Source organism: Neodiprion lecontei, chromosome 3, assembly GCF_021901455.1.
Source record: "Neodiprion lecontei isolate iyNeoLeco1 chromosome 3, iyNeoLeco1.1, whole genome shotgun sequence".
NCBI lineage: Eukaryota > Metazoa > Arthropoda > Insecta > Hymenoptera > Diprionidae > Neodiprion > Neodiprion lecontei.
This window is the reverse complement of record NC_060262.1, coordinates 27,805,456-27,822,962: the sequence shown is the minus strand read 5'-3', so window position 1 is coordinate 27,822,962 and position 17,507 is coordinate 27,805,456. Positions and strand designations below refer to the sequence as shown.

Sequence of the window (17,507 nt, the reverse complement as noted above, 5' to 3'; positions counted from 1 at the left end):
GAATGTGAAAAAAACTGTAACGGTGTATATATTTCTACTTTTAGTCTAAACTGAAAAAATTTTGATACTTGTATTTTGAATTTCGATTTTTGCCTGACTTTGTTGAGTATACAAAGTACGGTGCCTTTTGCGACCATAGGAATGTTGGGATAAGGCATCGCACTTAACTTATAATGGACGCGAATGCTCAAACGCGCCTGTTGTATTCTTAACCGCCCAGGTGATGTGCGCGTTAGAAACGTGAAGATTTAAAAAAAAGACACCAGTACATATTAAGTATCTGAACGTCCTTTAAATATTCATCCCTCCTATTCCCCTGCTACGATATCTTTCCTGTTTTTTAGAGAGAATCGGTCATGGAGCCGAGCATTACAGTGATGCCGGCAGGTCTCCGGTATTTCTACAGTTCATAGACTGCGTTTGGCAAATAGCTCAGCAATTTCCTGATTTATTTCAATTCAACGAGCACTTTAATTACCATACCGACCGTCTTCACTCATGTAGATTCGGTACCTTCCTATTCAACAGGTAATGGTAACAATTTCTATTTTTTCGCATTTGTCACTGTCATTCGTACCTATAGTGCTTTAATTAACTGACTGTTTTTTTCGTCAAATACTGAATCTCTGCACACAATGGTATGCGATACACACATGGAACTACCACTTCGACTGATACGCATATTGCCAATCTTTAATCTTTAAATTCAACCATGGCCTCTAACTCTGTATAAAGTACGCGTTAATAAGTAATAAACTGTAGCTATTCGAACGTTGTTTAACGTGGAAAAATTTCTGCGAGTTCTGGCAGGAAGGACAAGTGCGTTTATAATGAATTCATTCAGCTCGGTTTGGTTTGGTAGGTGTTTGAACCGAAGAGACCGGGGCTAACTGTTGTACGCAAAAAATTTCAAAGTGATAAACAATACCGAGACAGAAAAAAGTACGCATAAAAAACAAGTTTGTAGATGGAGCTTTTTCATGCCCCCTCCCCCCCGAAACCCTACAAGACTTGTCTAAAATATTCTTCGGTGCAATCTGCTATTCTCGAGACGATTGACCATTTCACTGAAAATATAAAATCCTGTATATGTCAATTTAGAGTAATCTCAAAATTAAAAATGAAATATTACGTACCAAATTCTAGGAAAATTATGAATTTTTTTCAAGCTAGAACGAACTTTCATCCTAACCCATGAAGGCGTTTTCCCGGAATTCGTGATATGACATTTTCTGCGTTCGCACACACAAGCACACACGCATGTTGGAAAATGACGGGCAACAGTCGCGTGTGTGGTGAAACGTGTTTTGAAGTAGAGGAGAATTTTTTTTTGCAAGGTGAGGTTTTTCGCAGTGTTAATACAATAGGTGATCCGTGTTACGATTGCGCCTGGATATCAGCATTCCCCTTCTGAATTATTTTAATATTGGTAGAATAATTTTTGATAAATTTTGCATACTGTTAATTTTTTTTCAATGTTTTACTATCAAACAATCCAGCATCCGACTATAAATTCACAGATTCTCGTAAAAATAATAATATTTAACATTAAATTATACAATGTACATAAAACAAGACAGCAATAGGAGTCTCATCTTTTTTGCTTCATAAATGCGGTTAGCATTCTCATCAACAGCACAATGGGAGTTTCAAACAGCAATGACAATGCATAAGCACAGAAGTACGTGATGACGAAGTTCCCGAAGAACAGCGTAGCCTTGAAAAACAAATCACAATGTTGCAAATTGAATAGATTTTCCATATCCATTATTATCCAGATCTACGTGTGTGCGATAACTTATTTTTTTTAGATACACTTTTTCCTAGAACTGAATCACACGTCTACTCACGATAGGCAGAAAATCCACGTGTATCGGCGTTTCTGCATGAAGATACACCGAATTGATGAGAAATGGATTTAAGAGATATGCGCAGTATGTCAGCCTGCTCAGCGGTACAAAACCCTTGTATGAAAGGATTTTATTGACGATTCCTAACAAAAACAAAAATTCAGAGTTACGTTGCTATATCTAAATCGTTCAACTCTATGTTCAATTGATTTGACGTAGTTACCGCCATGATTCGTGCTGCAGGCTATTACGAGCCATGCAATCCCTACGGCCCATACGGTTCTGCTCAGGGCAACGTAAAAGGCTGACGTTAGGACGGAAATGTGTCTCTCCCACAAACCAAAGAGGACTAAAATGTTGCACGAACTGCCAAGGCACCAGCCCAGGACGATGTTTCTCTGCAAGTTTTAAGTTTACTGTTCATTACCCATCGTGTCACTTCTCGGATCATCTGGTGTAACGACGAGTAATACTCGAATGCTGAATACTCGAGGTAACGGACATTAACGGATTAATTCCGGGTGAGATGGCCATAGGTGAGGTGTGAGCTACGGCCATCTCACCCGGAATCATCCTATCTGTACGGCTTTGCTCAAAACTCACCCTCTTCACGTCCAGTTTCTTGTTCAATTTTATCAATATATATGCCGTCGCAACTCCGATTATGTAAGGTCCGATTCTCGTCCAAGGTGGATCATATAAAATTTCTAACATGTTAAACTGCGCGTCCATTCTGTAAAAAAAAATTCTCATTTTCCAGTGGAAGTTGTGGAGCTTTTCCGATTGATGTTTTTTCAAGAAATACTGAAATATTGAATATTTTCACATTTTTCGTTCACCAAACCTGTTTCTCATATCGAATAAAACGGGGCTCAAAAACTTGAATTGAAACCTAAATTGCGGCGTCGTCGGCTACGACAAATTTTAGTTCCTAAGGACAAGTAAAATTGTGCTGATCGGTTTCTTCAATTTTTTTTCAGTTAAACTAGTTGGTCGAAAATTAATGTACATTTGAACCTGTACAATACCACGAATTCATAGCTAACTTCCGTATTTTGATTCCGCTGGTTTATAAGTGTTTTATGGACTTCTGTTTAGTATCACCGTAATTGAACGACACTGTTTTACGTGTGATACACGAAAATTTTACCCAGCGAGCAGTTACACTTTATTTGTATTATGAAACTATTAAATCTAAGCTTATCCGGTCTTGTGACCGGATGGGAACGTATATTTATGAAGTCAACGGAAAACGATCTTGTTTGAGTCAGATATACACTTACGTTGGTACATATTCGTAAATATATGAAATGTATCCGGTTAAAATTGTGGAGGAAATCAGAAGAGATATCAGCACGCCAACTGCCGTGTAGAAAAATCTGTAACGTGAATGATGCAAATTATTTTGAAACCAAAGTGTAACATTTGTACTGATCTAACGAAGCATTTTCATCCAGATTATTTATCTTGAAAAATACATTATTTATACCACTTACACTGACGATAAAATCAACGTGAATGTTGCAATGATGAAAAACTGCATGTCATTCGACAAGTACCAGCTCCATGTCATGCACTGTGACATAAAAATTTTTAAGAATGTGTTATTGAAAACCATAAACGGTATTACCCGGTAAATAAAGTACCTTCGAATTACCAAGCGTGAGCAGAAAGGCGATCAAAATTGAGATACAAATTTTACGTTTAGTTTTGCATCGGCTAATGCGAAATTTAATCACGTATCACGATCAATTCTTTACAAGAGACTATAATGGGTGCGGAATAATATCTAAGCGTGCTTATTTCATACCATTGTTTCTCTGCCGAAAAGATTGTTGATGTACAGGATATTTCGCCACCAATACTTGGCGCAAACTTCTTGCGGCCTTTCCGTCATGTAGAATTGTGATGTCTTTCCGTACCAACCAGCATTTATTTGTAATAAACCTAATACCATCATGTATGCTGGAGTCAGCCTGCAAGGTTTCATCTTACAATTATTTAATGTCAATGATAACGGGAATATCCAAATTTATTTAACAAAACCGGTATAGTCAATTCAGGTTTATTTTTTTTCAGCATTCAAAATTGTTTACCCTCTGATATTCCAAGACGCGCTGATACGAAAAACAAAAAAAAGGCTCGCTTGTATATTCGTGAAAGGAAACCTAAGCTTACAGTTCACAATCCGTATGTTCTCCTTTCATGGAGAAAATATTACGTACGAATGCTTACCTAATGAATCTTCTGAGAACTGTGAGGGCAAACTCATTTACCTTGCCAACACAATCGACCGACTTGTTATCCTCTTTCTTGCCTTTGTTGGAGTTCAAATACAAGTAAGAGACTAAAAATCCACTCATGAAGAAGAACGTGTCAACTGACAAAGTTGAGTTGCCTATTACCTGGACTGCAAATCCTTCAGCCTTCCGCCATGCCCACGGCTTATTATCTATAATTAACAAGCTTACAGATCTGGATCGTCGTTGGATACAAATGGAATGAAAAATCATGTTATCTTGTAAATTGCCTTGAAACACGAATCGCATCTAATTCTGATGATATAAAGGGATGGAAGAACGACTCACCGACGTAATCAGCCATGTAAAAAATCGTGTGTATCATGATAATCCACATCATTCCCAAAAATCTAAGACCATGAATCACAGGTACGGCTTCAGAGCTCAATTTTGTATCAAGTATGATCTTTGTGTTGGTATAACACGAAAAGCACAGTATAAATTTTGCTATGGTAGTCTGTTTGAATTCTGGAAGAACAACCGCAGACTCTGTCGTGTTCGCCGTTTTTTTCACGTCTGTAACATGGGTTTGAAATAAATAGATATTTCGAGTGAGAATATTCGTGGCTCCACGGCGCAGGCAGACACTCTTGCATTTAAATACGTGGCCATATTGGTAGCATACGTGGAAATCGACTCACAGCAGCACTCGTTGTTGTTATGCAAAGATATTTTTTGGGCCTGAATCTGCTTTTGATGGACGAGTACATCGTAAGTTGTTCCGACAATTACCATTCCAATAGTGAGGACTAGAAGTATTCTGAGAAGGGAGACTTGTGAAAAATTACAGTACTTTCATCACCACAATACGGAAATCCATCGTGAAGTGCGTGACTGTTAGAAAATGCTACTCACGCAACAAGAATTATTTTTCCATCCACCAGCCATTGATGATCGTCATTGAGATCTCTGACTTCCGCCAACTTGAAATCGGCAGAGTACAGATTTCCAGCCAGAAGCGTTCTTTCTTGGAATATCTTCTTCAAAATCAGACTCAACTCTTTCGACGTACAAGACGCCGGCAGACACAGTCCTAACGTGATTAGATCCTGGAAGAAGAAACGGATGAACGCGGACCGTAAGAGAAACAAATTGGTTGTTGTATTTTGTGGTTCGGAACAAATTAAGGTACTTACTTCGTTCGGCAATCTGACGTGATACTGAAGAGTGCTGTTGTGGCGGAAATGTGTGACAAAGTAGTTGAGCGGAAACGGTGGATATTCCTGTTCCGGATCGCGGTACTTGGAGTTATTTCGAAGTTCCTCGTCCGCGATGATCAACGGATTCGTATTGGACGCATCTTCGCACTGGCTTCTGCTTCCCAGCCAATAATTATTGCCGTAAATGAAACCTGGTTTGGCCGCCCCGCTGGAGTCCAGCACTGTGTGTCAAATTGTCATTTCTGTTACTTGTTTTTCAATTATTATTCACGTTACTCGGTACACCATACTTATGACTGAATCTACAACCATATTTGTAGAAATTTAACTACGACGACACTTCCAGATTTTATCAGCCGACCAAAATTTGAATGTCCAGGTATGAGAATTGGTTGAGTGATTGCATGAAATGAAAGTGATTCAGGCGCATGCATGTATGATATTATAGTACATGTATAATATTGTACAAGTATACGTAGTGAAAGAAATGATTTAGTATTGCGAGGCAAAGAAAATTCAACGGTATTCCGTATAGAGCCGGGTAGACGAAGCTGAGTGCATTACGAGACAACGCGGGCTGTGTTATTATGTGAAACTCAACGTATTACGTCCGGGTCATTTGTTTACGAATCAAACCGATTATGCAACTACAGGTATGCGTTCACTTTCCTACGCGCATTCTACATTTGTCGAGTCTCTTTTACTCTCTCTTTCCCTTTATAGATCCCGTTTTGACGTTTGCATGAAAACAAAAATACGGTGAATAAGGTATCGTGTACTTTTCTATCGTCCTGGCAAAACAAGTTTCTTGCGTAACCGCACAAGGCGTGAAAGTTGATCTGTATTAACTGAATCCCAATACCGATGCCGGAATTCTTAGGATGTTTGAGTAGCTAATGATGATGACATTTCCGATTTATTGTATTCGATTTCCGGATTTTACCTACAATCGGATGTAATACTTCGTAGAATCCCACTTTCCGAAATTCTCGTTCCATCGTCTCACTTTCAACTCTGTCAACAAATCTCGACGACCTCGCGGTCATTCGACCAGCTTACCCTGTTCAAACAAACTCACGCGCAGACTGCCGTCATTATGTTACGAAAGCTTTCTCCTTAAAACCGAATCATATCCTAATTCGCTCTCGAATGTTACTAACGGTACAAGAGATGATCAATTTTCGCATTTACAATATAAACAGAAAATCACATAACATTCTAGTCCAGCTACTATAGCGCGTTATGGTCTTTGAAGATAAGTGCCCATACTCATTTGTCGCATACCTGGATTTCATATCACATAGAATTGATTATACTAACTTTTCAGCGCCCATAGCTTGCGTTGATCAACGGCTGTCCTGAAGATTTCCAGTTCTTCATGACACAAGCTGGAATTTAGCAAGCTACCTTTCAGCGCGATGGCGTAAGCCGGAAGCGTTCTCTCCATTGTTTCCGATGTCGCTGATATGTTTTCGACGCACATGGTGGTTAAAAGTGTTAAATACAACGCGATACTGCACATATTTAACAGTGCCATGTTGGCTTACTAACGGAGCGTGTATTTTATTTTTCGTTTACAATTTTACGAGGGTTCGATTTGTCGCTAAAGACACGATGAAAGAGAGCTTTGTTTAGTGATCAATCTGTGTTGTAAAATAATCGATAAACGGGGATGTCAGTAACGATTCTTGAATTAATCACGGAGGTTTACTTCCTAAAATTATGAGAGATAACACGTTAACTCGCGATCTAAAGAAGTTTCATTTGTGCTACGAATTTAAATAATATTCAAAAACCATCCCGCGCAGGAAAATTTACCAAAAGTTGATTCATAGCGTTCTAGAGGTGAACTGGAGCGCGAAAAATGAACCTTTCCGATCGTTTCTATTGTTGGAATAATTCACTCGATTGCAGACCCCAACACAGAGGGGAAAAAAAACCGTGAAATACGGCCAAGGTGCCGGGCGTCTAAGCAAGGACTGATGCCGCAGAATTCTTTGCAGAATCCAAGAGAAAACAGCGCCGAGATCTGGTGGGGTCAACACTGTTCCTCACTCGGGGCTCGTACGTTTATATATTTACGTAATCCTTGACAGGAGTCGCTTAGTAATTTACGACCACTTCATTTGTAGTTACAGGACTGTGCACGATAAATTTGATTCCCACTTCTCCTCACTTATTGTTAATTCGATTTTGGTATCTTATCGTCAATCACCTGAATTCCATAATATACCAATCATACTCTTCCGTTTATACCCACGAATGTATGAATTATGAAAAAAATACTCGCACCTCGACAGTAAAATTATATGGTTACACGGTCGAGTGGAAATTTATATTAAAGCCAATTAGCTCGGTCTTGCATTCACTGTAATGACATTATTCTCTGAGGGTTCTTGGATATTTTTCACCACGGCAACGTCGTGTAACTTGCGAAATTCAACTTTGAGGAAAATAGTTGTTGCAGCAATATCATATTCTCCGATTTATAGTGAGCATGAAGAAAACTCATCATTATATTCGCGGCTTCGTGTACTCACAATTTTATTGCAGCTGAAACACACATACAACTTTCTAAATTTATGGTAAGCATAACGATGATATTTTACTCAACGGTTGTGCCAAGCTTGCGTATCAATTTTATCAAATGCAGACTGCATACGGTAGTCTTCGAAATGAATTCCTGGTATTGTTGGTTTTACACTTGACCCCAAGCCGCGAATAGCTTCCTACATTTATTGCTGTTTTTCAAACCAAGCAGTACTACTGTAAATATTAGGTAGACACGTTCTTCTGCCCTCTATTAATATTATTCAACAATTAAATGAATTGCTTCAATATTCATTTCTCCCAGTGTATATATTGCAACGACAGGTGATTGCGAATGGATGAGGAACAAAATTTTATTCTGTAATTTATATTGATAAAACTGCAGTAATTTGAAACCTAGAGGAATCTTATACTTCTGAAGTGACTTAGCTATAAAGCGATTCGGTATCAGATTTATCAATAAGACGAGTAGACCAAGGCCTATAAGGCGGCAGATTTGAGAAACAATACCGCAAGACATAAAAAAATACGGACTTTTCCGAATTCTAGCTTTTTCCAAGTATTCCGGACAATTTCAAAACTCATGTTCAATTTAAGTTGACTTCGATAACTCATTGAATTGTAACTTTAAATGAACGTGAAGTGAGCAAATTTAATGTCTACCCTGGTCACTTGAAATGATAGGTGTGTTATAAGACTATAAAAACTGCTAAAGCATTCGCTTCAAAAACGAAAGAATTCCAAAATAAACAATAAAAAATTCATTCAAATAAATGGATTCCCAAATTTCTTCGATTAAAATGGCGTTATAAAGACCTAATTTATTATTGAATAGATCAAATTATAGCGGAGTGTACAAATTACAGCTTTCTTCTTGTATAGCTTTTGATTTTTAATAACTTCTGCTGACTCTGCTTACAATAAGCGTGCGCGCAAGTTTGGTCATTGTTTCTAAGGTTATTAAGTACCATTATGTCTTGCCAATTTCCAAATTCCGCTAAGAAAGTTGAAAATATTCAATGAATAGGGAGGTTACTGTTTTCATCACAGCACGTAAAGTCTGTTGAATTCTAATCCTTTGTTTTCAATTTGAAATGTGGTGATCGCTGATTACTAAAGTCCAGTGGGAAGGAGTGTCGAGACAACTGTGCAAATCGGCAAAAAAACATGACAGATATTGACGAGCTTGAGTACGAGGTCAAGCGAGTTGGAACTGAGACCAGAGTAGCATCATTACAGGAGAATGATCTCTGTACGCTCTGAAACTGTTCACGGATGAAAGAAAACGGGAGTTGGCAAGGAAAAGAATTCAGCATTACAGCGAAGGTACTGTCCCAAATTCGAATATGCTTCTGAATAGACAATTATTGTCCATTGTCGGTGATCGAAGTTTAAACAATCGAAATTAAGAAATATCACAGGTAAATCGAAAGTACCGAGTTTGAAATCCTCAGTATGATATTTTTAGAGTCCTCGAAATTACGCAATAAGGCATCTATCACGCAACGCATCCTGCCTGTTGCACAATAAATTTTCTCTTCAATTATATTATACGTATTTACTTCACTCTGTAGAGTCGATTCAAGATCCGTTGGTTCATTGCAGAAAGAGGCAGATCGACTGTCCTATTATTTCACATACGAAATTACTGATTATAGAGCTTCTGCGAAAAGGTATAATTCCGTCATAAAAGTGCCTGTAGAAATCCAAATGTTAAACATATCGAATTAAGATTCACGCTAGCGAATCAACGCCAAGAACTATTTATCCGTCCTAACTTCTTGCTTGTTTCACGATGCCGTATCTTCGAAAGCAGTATATATTGTTCAATAAAATTTGCGAAATTTTGGTTTCAAATGCACCGTTTCACAAAAATTCAAAATAATGGTTTAATCGATTCTTCTTTATCGATTCAATCGAGTCATATTCGATTTTTTTGGACTAGATTAATCGATGCATCAATTATTTTTAGCTTATTGTTAGTGGCCGTCGTCAGTCCAAACCTCACACTAAATAAATAATCTACACTCATTCATGAAAATAAACCAATAATTGACTTGACGGTCAGAAAACAACCAGTCAAATCAGTGAGTGCGAATCATGCGCTCATGAAGTGCATTGCTCGCTCGTAACAAGGATGTAGGGTGATTAGGGTGTTACAGAAGAAAATAACTTGCGCTTTTCTACCGTGGCACCCTCTTGAAAATTTATTTAGGCTAAAAGAGTGATTCTGTCAAACAGATCAGCGTTCTACGCTATGTGAAAGATCGCGCTCATTTCACTTTTCTCTTTTTTACATTTTTTTTGAGTATACTGTATTACTTTATTTATTGTTATTGAATTTTCACGTATTTACCTACTCTAATTTATTTCTATGCGTGCCTGCCTGCCTAGTACTTATAATCATCCCTAGGTTTACTCATAATTCTATCTTAATAGATACCTATTAACTTATTTTCATTCTTGTTAACGATTTTCCCTCGTCGACACGATTCAGTAACATGTTTGACATGCTGATGACCTTCAAATTAACATTACATTCCTGACATCGAATATTGCCGACGGCGTTAGTAAAGTCCCGCCTGATGTAAGAGCGACTAATTATTGAGCCGGTAACAATTGCTTGAGAATTAATTTTCAAAAGATCAAGGGAATGTTTTGCGGTAGTTCCACGTTCATTAACAGGCTAGATGCTTTTCAGCGCCCACTGATTACTATCGGAAATCGTACAATCGATAATTTAATAAATTCCGGAATCTTGATCTATAATTATGACTCCGACACTAGCATGACGTAACGAACACGTTGATCTGGCATATACCTATGTGGCAGGGTGAACAGGGTTTCGTATCATTTGAAGACCAACGATGAACTGTTTTCTGGATCCTCGTAAATGATTGATTACGGCTCTTATATTTCCTCACCTCGACTATTGTTCAGCAGTTTATAACAACCTACCTGGTGCATTCGATATCAAGCTCGAACGACTTATTAAAGTCTGTGTTAGATTTATCTCATGTGTTGCGAGGAGAATGAGCACATTATGGGATTCCGACTTAAGCTGGGTTGGCTAACTCAGCGATGTAGGAGTTTATACTCAATTGTTTCTTATCTTTTTACTATTTTACGCTCTGGTAGGCCAGCTTATCTAGCTGAGGTGTGGTTGCAACGTATTGTTGCTAATGTGGGGGCTACTGCTCGGCTTTGGATTCCGCCTTGCCACGCTGTCTGTTTTCAAAAGTCATTTATAGTTACTACCTTCAACTTGTGGAATTCACTTCCATCGGTTATTGTTGACAGTGATACGTTAGCTACATTCAAGGCCAAGCTTTGTACATATTACGTACACCTCGAACAGCACAGATTCAATTCTCTGCAGTAGTTGTGTTTCTTCTTCGTCATTTCGTGGCTATTTTATTTCATTTTATTTCACTTTATCAACTTTATTTTTATATGTATCCTATTTATTGTTCCCTACTTTACTAGTCCGCTCTTTGCCATTGTCACGAGTTAATTTTCACCCTGGCTCTATTTGTTTATTTATTTAGTTATCTACTTATTTACTCATATATTTTCTTATGTTTCTCGAGTTGTTATGCTCAAATACTTACGGTATGTCTTAGTTTTTACGTCGTCTTCTCTGTTTTGTCGTCCGCGAATTCACTCCGCATTTTCCTACTACTCTTTAAACTAATATTTATTTTTAATTTTTACCTCAACATTTTTTTTTTAGATTAATTCTTATTTTTTACACCTGTACCAATTCTTTTATCAAATTTCTTCTGTCTTGACTTATGTTATTTTTACTTTTATCTATTTTCTTGTTTATTTATTTCATCTTTATTTACTGCTCATTTTAGTCCAATCCATTTTTATCTCTCTTCTTCTGTTATTCTTTTTCAACTTTAGTTTGAATTTTGTTGTTGGTTTTATTTTATTTTGTGCTTATACACATTTTATATTTATATGACGCATGTTCTATATACCGCCTGAGGGGACTCGTCCCAGTGCAAATAAACATTTTTCTGTCTCTTCAGGAAGTGCATTTCACGAGAAATACCTTTCTCAAGTAGACTGATAGTCCGCGTTATCGATTCCTGTTGTGAAAGTTATTTATCTTTTTTATCTCTTCAGATTACTTGTGAATACATTAAAATGTCATCATACTATAACAGCTCCGACGTCAGATACCGGACATCATTTCATCCTGATGCATAGTACCTGAGTGGGGGTTGGTGAAAGTACTCGACTGTCGGAATTGTCGCATAGCAAAATCTTCCAATAAGTATCGAAAACATTTGCGGTTACATACAGATATATTACAAATATGTCACATGCGCGTACGTGGGTCTATCCCTAGAAAGTCCATTACCCTGTATGGGGAAAAAATTGTGGTTTTGTTCTGCTGTTGGCCTTGTGGGCACAGGAGTTGTACCGTACACCTTAAGGACGTACAAAACCGCTGTTCTTCGTTTGTTTCGACATCTTTTGCTGGAAATTCTTGTTCGACGAAACTATAATCTTACCGAATACGCATTCATGTAACAAATTTAAATCAAATCTCTATTCCACATTCATCCTCGAATAAGATATCTGAATATAATAACGTTATATAATTACAGTTGTTGATTATGTTTCAGGAATGTGTGATATTGTTTCTGTCAACATGTAAATGGGGACGATGACAACACGCGCTCACTAGCCACACCTACTCAGAATACAAAGATGAGGCATCAGCACTACCAGTACTTCGAAACGTGAATCACTTTTTGCAGACCAGCACGACGGAGATTCCTCTCCTTATCTCTTCTTCCTGATCAGACTCTACTCTTACGCAGTTCGCTTCGAGTGCGCGTGTGTAGTGGTGCACAGTGCTTTTTAATGCGCGTGCGCAACAGCACGCAGTACTCAATACGACAAAATGCGCATGCGCAACAGTGCATAGTGCTTTATACGGTTCATGCTCCGCAACAGCTTTGCACACCGCTGTTTTAGGCCCGTATTACAGATATCGAAAATCAAATTTTGGGCGCATATACGATAATAACGCTTTGATACATGTTGACGAGCTGGAGAACTGTTATACTTTAGTACTGACACTACTGGCGCTATGATTCTTACATCATGTAACTCAACGCAAGGATTTTGACAAGCTATTTTTCATTTAGTACAAATTTTCTTCATACTTTTACTATTCTAATAATATAAATCCATGTTATTTGCCCATACTGGAAAATTCTAACATGCGACGAAATTTTGCAATTTCTAAGAACTACGGAAAATGAACACATAAATCCATGTATGAAATCATTAAAGCTATTTAAAGATAGGTGTAATAGTCGTTACTTTGATTTCAGCTATTTTCCTTCGTATGCGATTCAAAGATGAAATCATGTACTGAACTTAATTGGTACTTATCTCAGTATTCAATGTACATTGGCATGTTAGAAAGAATTTACTTGATTTTTGTACAATAATGACGAAACTCAATTCTTTAGAGCTAAGACAACCTAATTTTGACTACCGATTATAATTTCTCTATCAAAACTTGTATTATTCCACTTGTTTTGATTGGCGTTAACCATAACGGTAACTTTGTAAATTTCCATTTCGACAAAATGTTAAGTCGTTTTTCCACCTAGGTTTTTATTTTGCTTCTTCTATAAAAAAAAAAATGGTAGGTACGTTTCGATTCGGCTATTGTGTAATACACAATACACAATTGCAACAGAGAAAGGAGATTTTCCAGTTACTCCATTCTTCAAACCCTTCGAGTTACAACGAGTCATATACGGTATTATTTCCCAACAATGCATACATTTTCTACCGTACGATTGAATCCGGATTCCTTCAAAACATGTAGTCATTTCAATTAAGAACCAGTAATTAAACCTTGGACTGTTATTCCTTCCAAAATACGTACTCAAATATCCCTAACCACAATCGTGTCATACATTTTACTCGCTTACAAACATTCACCGAGATGTGCTAGTAATGGCTTTGCTGGTGTAATAGAAATAGCAATAACGAGACACAAATCGTAAATAATTATACGCAAATATGTTACTAATAATATATTGAATTTATTATACTGATTAACAATTGCACTTTAATAAGCGTATATCATCGTAGTTTATAAACTATGTCGTAATATAACTTGAAATATTCGTATGGGGTTCGCTTCGCTACACTTCAATTTTCGACGCTTTTTAGTTGAGATTGCATTAACGTTATTTATTTCAGGAATTCGTATTAGCGAACTGATAGCATCATTCCAATTCGAAATTAGTATTATCATCAATTATTTCCATGGTTCTTACTTCTCAAATTAAAGTATACTGTAGCGAATTGTATAATCGCTCGGATGCACTACATTGCCGCGTACTATACGTGTATTTCAAGTAAGGTAATGTTAGCATGATTACGTTTCGCTTAACGTGAGCACTACATTGGACGTAATCGAAGAAAGTCGGCTGGTATTGGAATAAATTGGTATTCAATGGAAACCAGGTGATATTTTCTACCATACAGGAATATTACCAAGTAACCGGTACATCGTTTTAATATTCTATAACAAATAAGAACTATACTTGTCGCAATCATACATAGCAAAATTATGATTTCACTCCTTGCGTTTGTTCTGTGTGCGCTAACATGTACGTTATGTAATGTACAGAATAAATTGAAACTGCACATACAGCTTCATTTTAATTACATATATCTTATTTGAAGGCGATGCACTGTTGTGCGAATATACTGAAATACTGCAGAGTGGATAATTTTTCCTAGGCCTTTAAGGGGGTATTCTGGTCTAGAAATTTGGAGAAACTGATTTGTTTGTTTTTTTTTGCGTGCTATTATAGCTACATCTTTTACGAATATTTTGGCTTCAACCTGACGACAAATTTACAAAAATGAAGAAAGTACTCGAGTGAAATAATGTACGATCGCTCCGCCTCGAGGCTAGAAAAATCGGCCTATACGAAAGCTGCGAATGCGACAGAAGATCGCGCAGCTGACTCAGAAATAAGCCTCAAAATCGGGGTCAAAACGTTAAACTTTAAGCGCGTTTATCTCAAAACCGTTGAACAGTGGGCTTTTCGTAATTTTTCTTTCTCTTCTTGGTACGGGCTATAGCAACATTATTACTAATCAAGAAGACTCGGTGTTTTTCTGTTTCGGATGAATATTGAGGCATAGTTGTAAGTGTGCAAATGGTCTTAGAACAATTGGATGTTGCTCTCACGTTGCTGCTATTGTTTATTATTTGTCACACGGAAGATATTTGACAAAGATTCTGAGGCCTGCTGAAACACTAAGCAAATTATTTGATACAGACAATGTTTCACCTGTGATTGAAGATGATAGTGATGAAGACTGATAAAATAAGACATAGCATTGTTTTTTATATATTAAAGATATATCTTTCAAACATTTGTTGTAATTTATTTATAATTTACGAACTAAAATCTGTTTCTTATGTTATAAGTGTGAAATGTTTATCATATTTTCGTTTATTTTCATTCATATTTAATGATGTAATTCTTCATTTAGAAATGACAATTTCAAATGAATTACGAAAATATATGTTAGCGAGGAAAATAAAGACTCAAGCTTAAAATACATAAATAAAGTAAATATTTGCATAAAAAATGATTTTTATTTTTTTGTAATATGGCGTACCTTTGTTTATGATCTTAAAAGTTCGTATACTCGTAGAAAAATGGATGAGGAATTCGAAAAAAATGGTTTCGTAATTGTACCAGAATCGCATCATAATGAAAAATCAAAATTAAAACAAAAGTGCCATTATTTTTGAGGTTCTTATTAACCGATATAATTTACATTTTTTTTCCTCAAAGCTACCATCAGCCCCCAAAACATATCAAAAATTCAAATCAATCGATTCACGCGTTCCTGAGAATATTCATTTTTTCCGATTTTCATACATTTTGCTTTTTCTCAATAACCAATTGGGTTAGAGATCTGAAACTTTCAGGATCTGATTATATTATTAGTACCTAAGAATCCTCTCAGTATCGTGCTCATATCTTTCAAGGGCAAATTCACTATGCTTATACCCCTAGGGCCAAATTTCTGTGAAAAAAAGGATTGTAAAGATATGCCTATTGTTTTTTATATTGAGCCCGGAATCCAGAACTTTGGACCGAATTACTCCCTTTATAGTGGAGTTGCGATATTTTCAGGTATCTAATATAGTCAACAATAGTCCAGAAGCACCTGCTGAAAAATGTCGAAAACACAGGGTCTCGTTTTTTGGCTGTAATTTCAGATGAGTTGATCGCAGCGTATTGGGACTACGCCCAATCGATTTTTCTCGCAAAATTACGTCGGAACGGTGCATGAAAGACTTCATTCCAGCATTTTTCGAAATCGCGAAAATTTTCGCCAGAAATGCAAAGGGGTTAGCCTTACTTTTTTTTCATTTTTGGAGCCGAAAATTTTTGGTCTCAGATTCGATTTGAATGACCCTTACCTGACTAATTGGACCCTCAGGAACTCGAAAAACGCAGCAAAAAGAGCGTAGGACCAACAGGAGAGAAATGGCGACCGAAAAAGCACCTGCTGAAAAATGTCGAAAACACAGGTTTTGTTTTTCGGCTGTAACTTTCGATGCGTTGATCGCAGCGCATTGGGACTGCGCCCAATCGATTTCTCTCGCAAAATTACGTCGGAACAGTGCATCAAAGAATTGAGTCCAGCATTTTTTTAAATCGTTGAAATTTCCGTCAGAAGTCTAAGGTGGTTAAGGTGAATTTCTTTCGTGATTTTCAGAGCAAAGAACATTTCGACTCGTTAGCTGACTCGTTAACTGAAGAATGAATCTTTGGTCCACGCCTGGCGATCGAAGGGCCAAGCCGCTTCAGTCTGCAATTGGCAGGAAAGATAAAGTGCGTATTTCTTGTCTGGAATGTGAGAACTGAAATCATTATACGTCATATCATATCATCATACATCATACATCATACATCATACATCGTACATCATACAACGTACATCATACATCATCATACATAGTATTAAAGGTCGAAACCAAAGTTTGGATGTCGGATGTTCAGAAAGTTACGTCACCAATTCAAAATCAGCTAGCCGAATTCCTCAGTCTGGAAACAACCGCGCAGTAGAGCGGACGGATGAGAGTCGCGCTCCGCAAATTTCGAGTACCGGGTTCTCAACCTCTCGGATCCCGCGCTTCGGGTCCGCTACGTATTTCGAGTACCGGGTTCTCAACCTCCCGGATCCCACGCTTCGGGTTCGCTACGCGGTGAAACTCGACTTCCAGGATAAGCGCTCCGTAGTTCCCGGTTCATGTTTACAATAAATAATTTCAATTCGTTTTTCGCGCAACCCCAAATTCGGTAGCTGTCAGTCCGCTAATAAAATTTCTCGACTTCCAGGATAAGCGCTCCGTAGTTCCCGGTTCATGTTTACAATAAATAATTTCAATTCGTTTTTCGGGCAACCCCAAATTCGGTAGCTGTCAGTCCGCTAATAAAATTTCTCGACTTCCAGGATAAGCGCTCCGTAGTTCCCGGTTCATGTTTACAATAAATAATTTCAATTCGTTTTTCGCGCAACCCCAAATTCCGTAGCTGTCAGTCCGCTAATAAAATTTCTCGACTTCC

At 37.4% G+C, this 17,507-nt stretch overlaps 1 protein-coding gene and 1 long non-coding RNA gene across 3 annotated transcripts; one reads left to right on the top strand and one right to left on the bottom strand.

Moving 5' to 3' along the window:
* Positions 1 to 1,492: 1,492 nt before the first annotated feature.
* On the bottom strand, positions 1,493 to 7,287 carry LOC107218050 (nose resistant to fluoxetine protein 6). Of its 2 annotated transcripts, none has more exons than XM_046734414.1 (13): positions 6,631 to 7,287; positions 5,287 to 5,531; positions 5,006 to 5,199; positions 4,792 to 4,910; positions 4,439 to 4,666; positions 4,086 to 4,302; positions 3,661 to 3,826; positions 3,347 to 3,426; positions 3,134 to 3,229; positions 2,454 to 2,583; positions 2,074 to 2,248; positions 1,851 to 1,993; positions 1,493 to 1,717 (listed from the first exon to the last, which is right to left on the bottom strand). In XM_046734414.1, exons 1-13 carry the CDS (start codon positions 6,845 to 6,847, stop codon positions 1,592 to 1,594), a joined length of 2,136 nt encoding a protein of 711 aa, XP_046590370.1. In that variant the 5' UTR covers positions 6,848 to 7,287; the 3' UTR covers positions 1,493 to 1,591. The 2 variants fall into 2 exon arrangements, with proteins under 2 accessions (XP_046590370.1, XP_046590371.1); XM_046734415.1 differs by lacking the exon at positions 6,631 to 7,287 and adding an exon at positions 6,254 to 6,336.
* LOC124293484 lies at positions 7,283 to 13,584 on the top strand. Its single transcript, XR_006903345.1, has 3 exons — positions 7,283 to 7,374; positions 8,980 to 9,186; positions 12,501 to 13,584. It is a non-coding gene; the product is annotated as an uncharacterized LOC124293484 (long non-coding RNA).
* Positions 13,585 to 17,507: the final 3,923 nt, after the last annotated feature.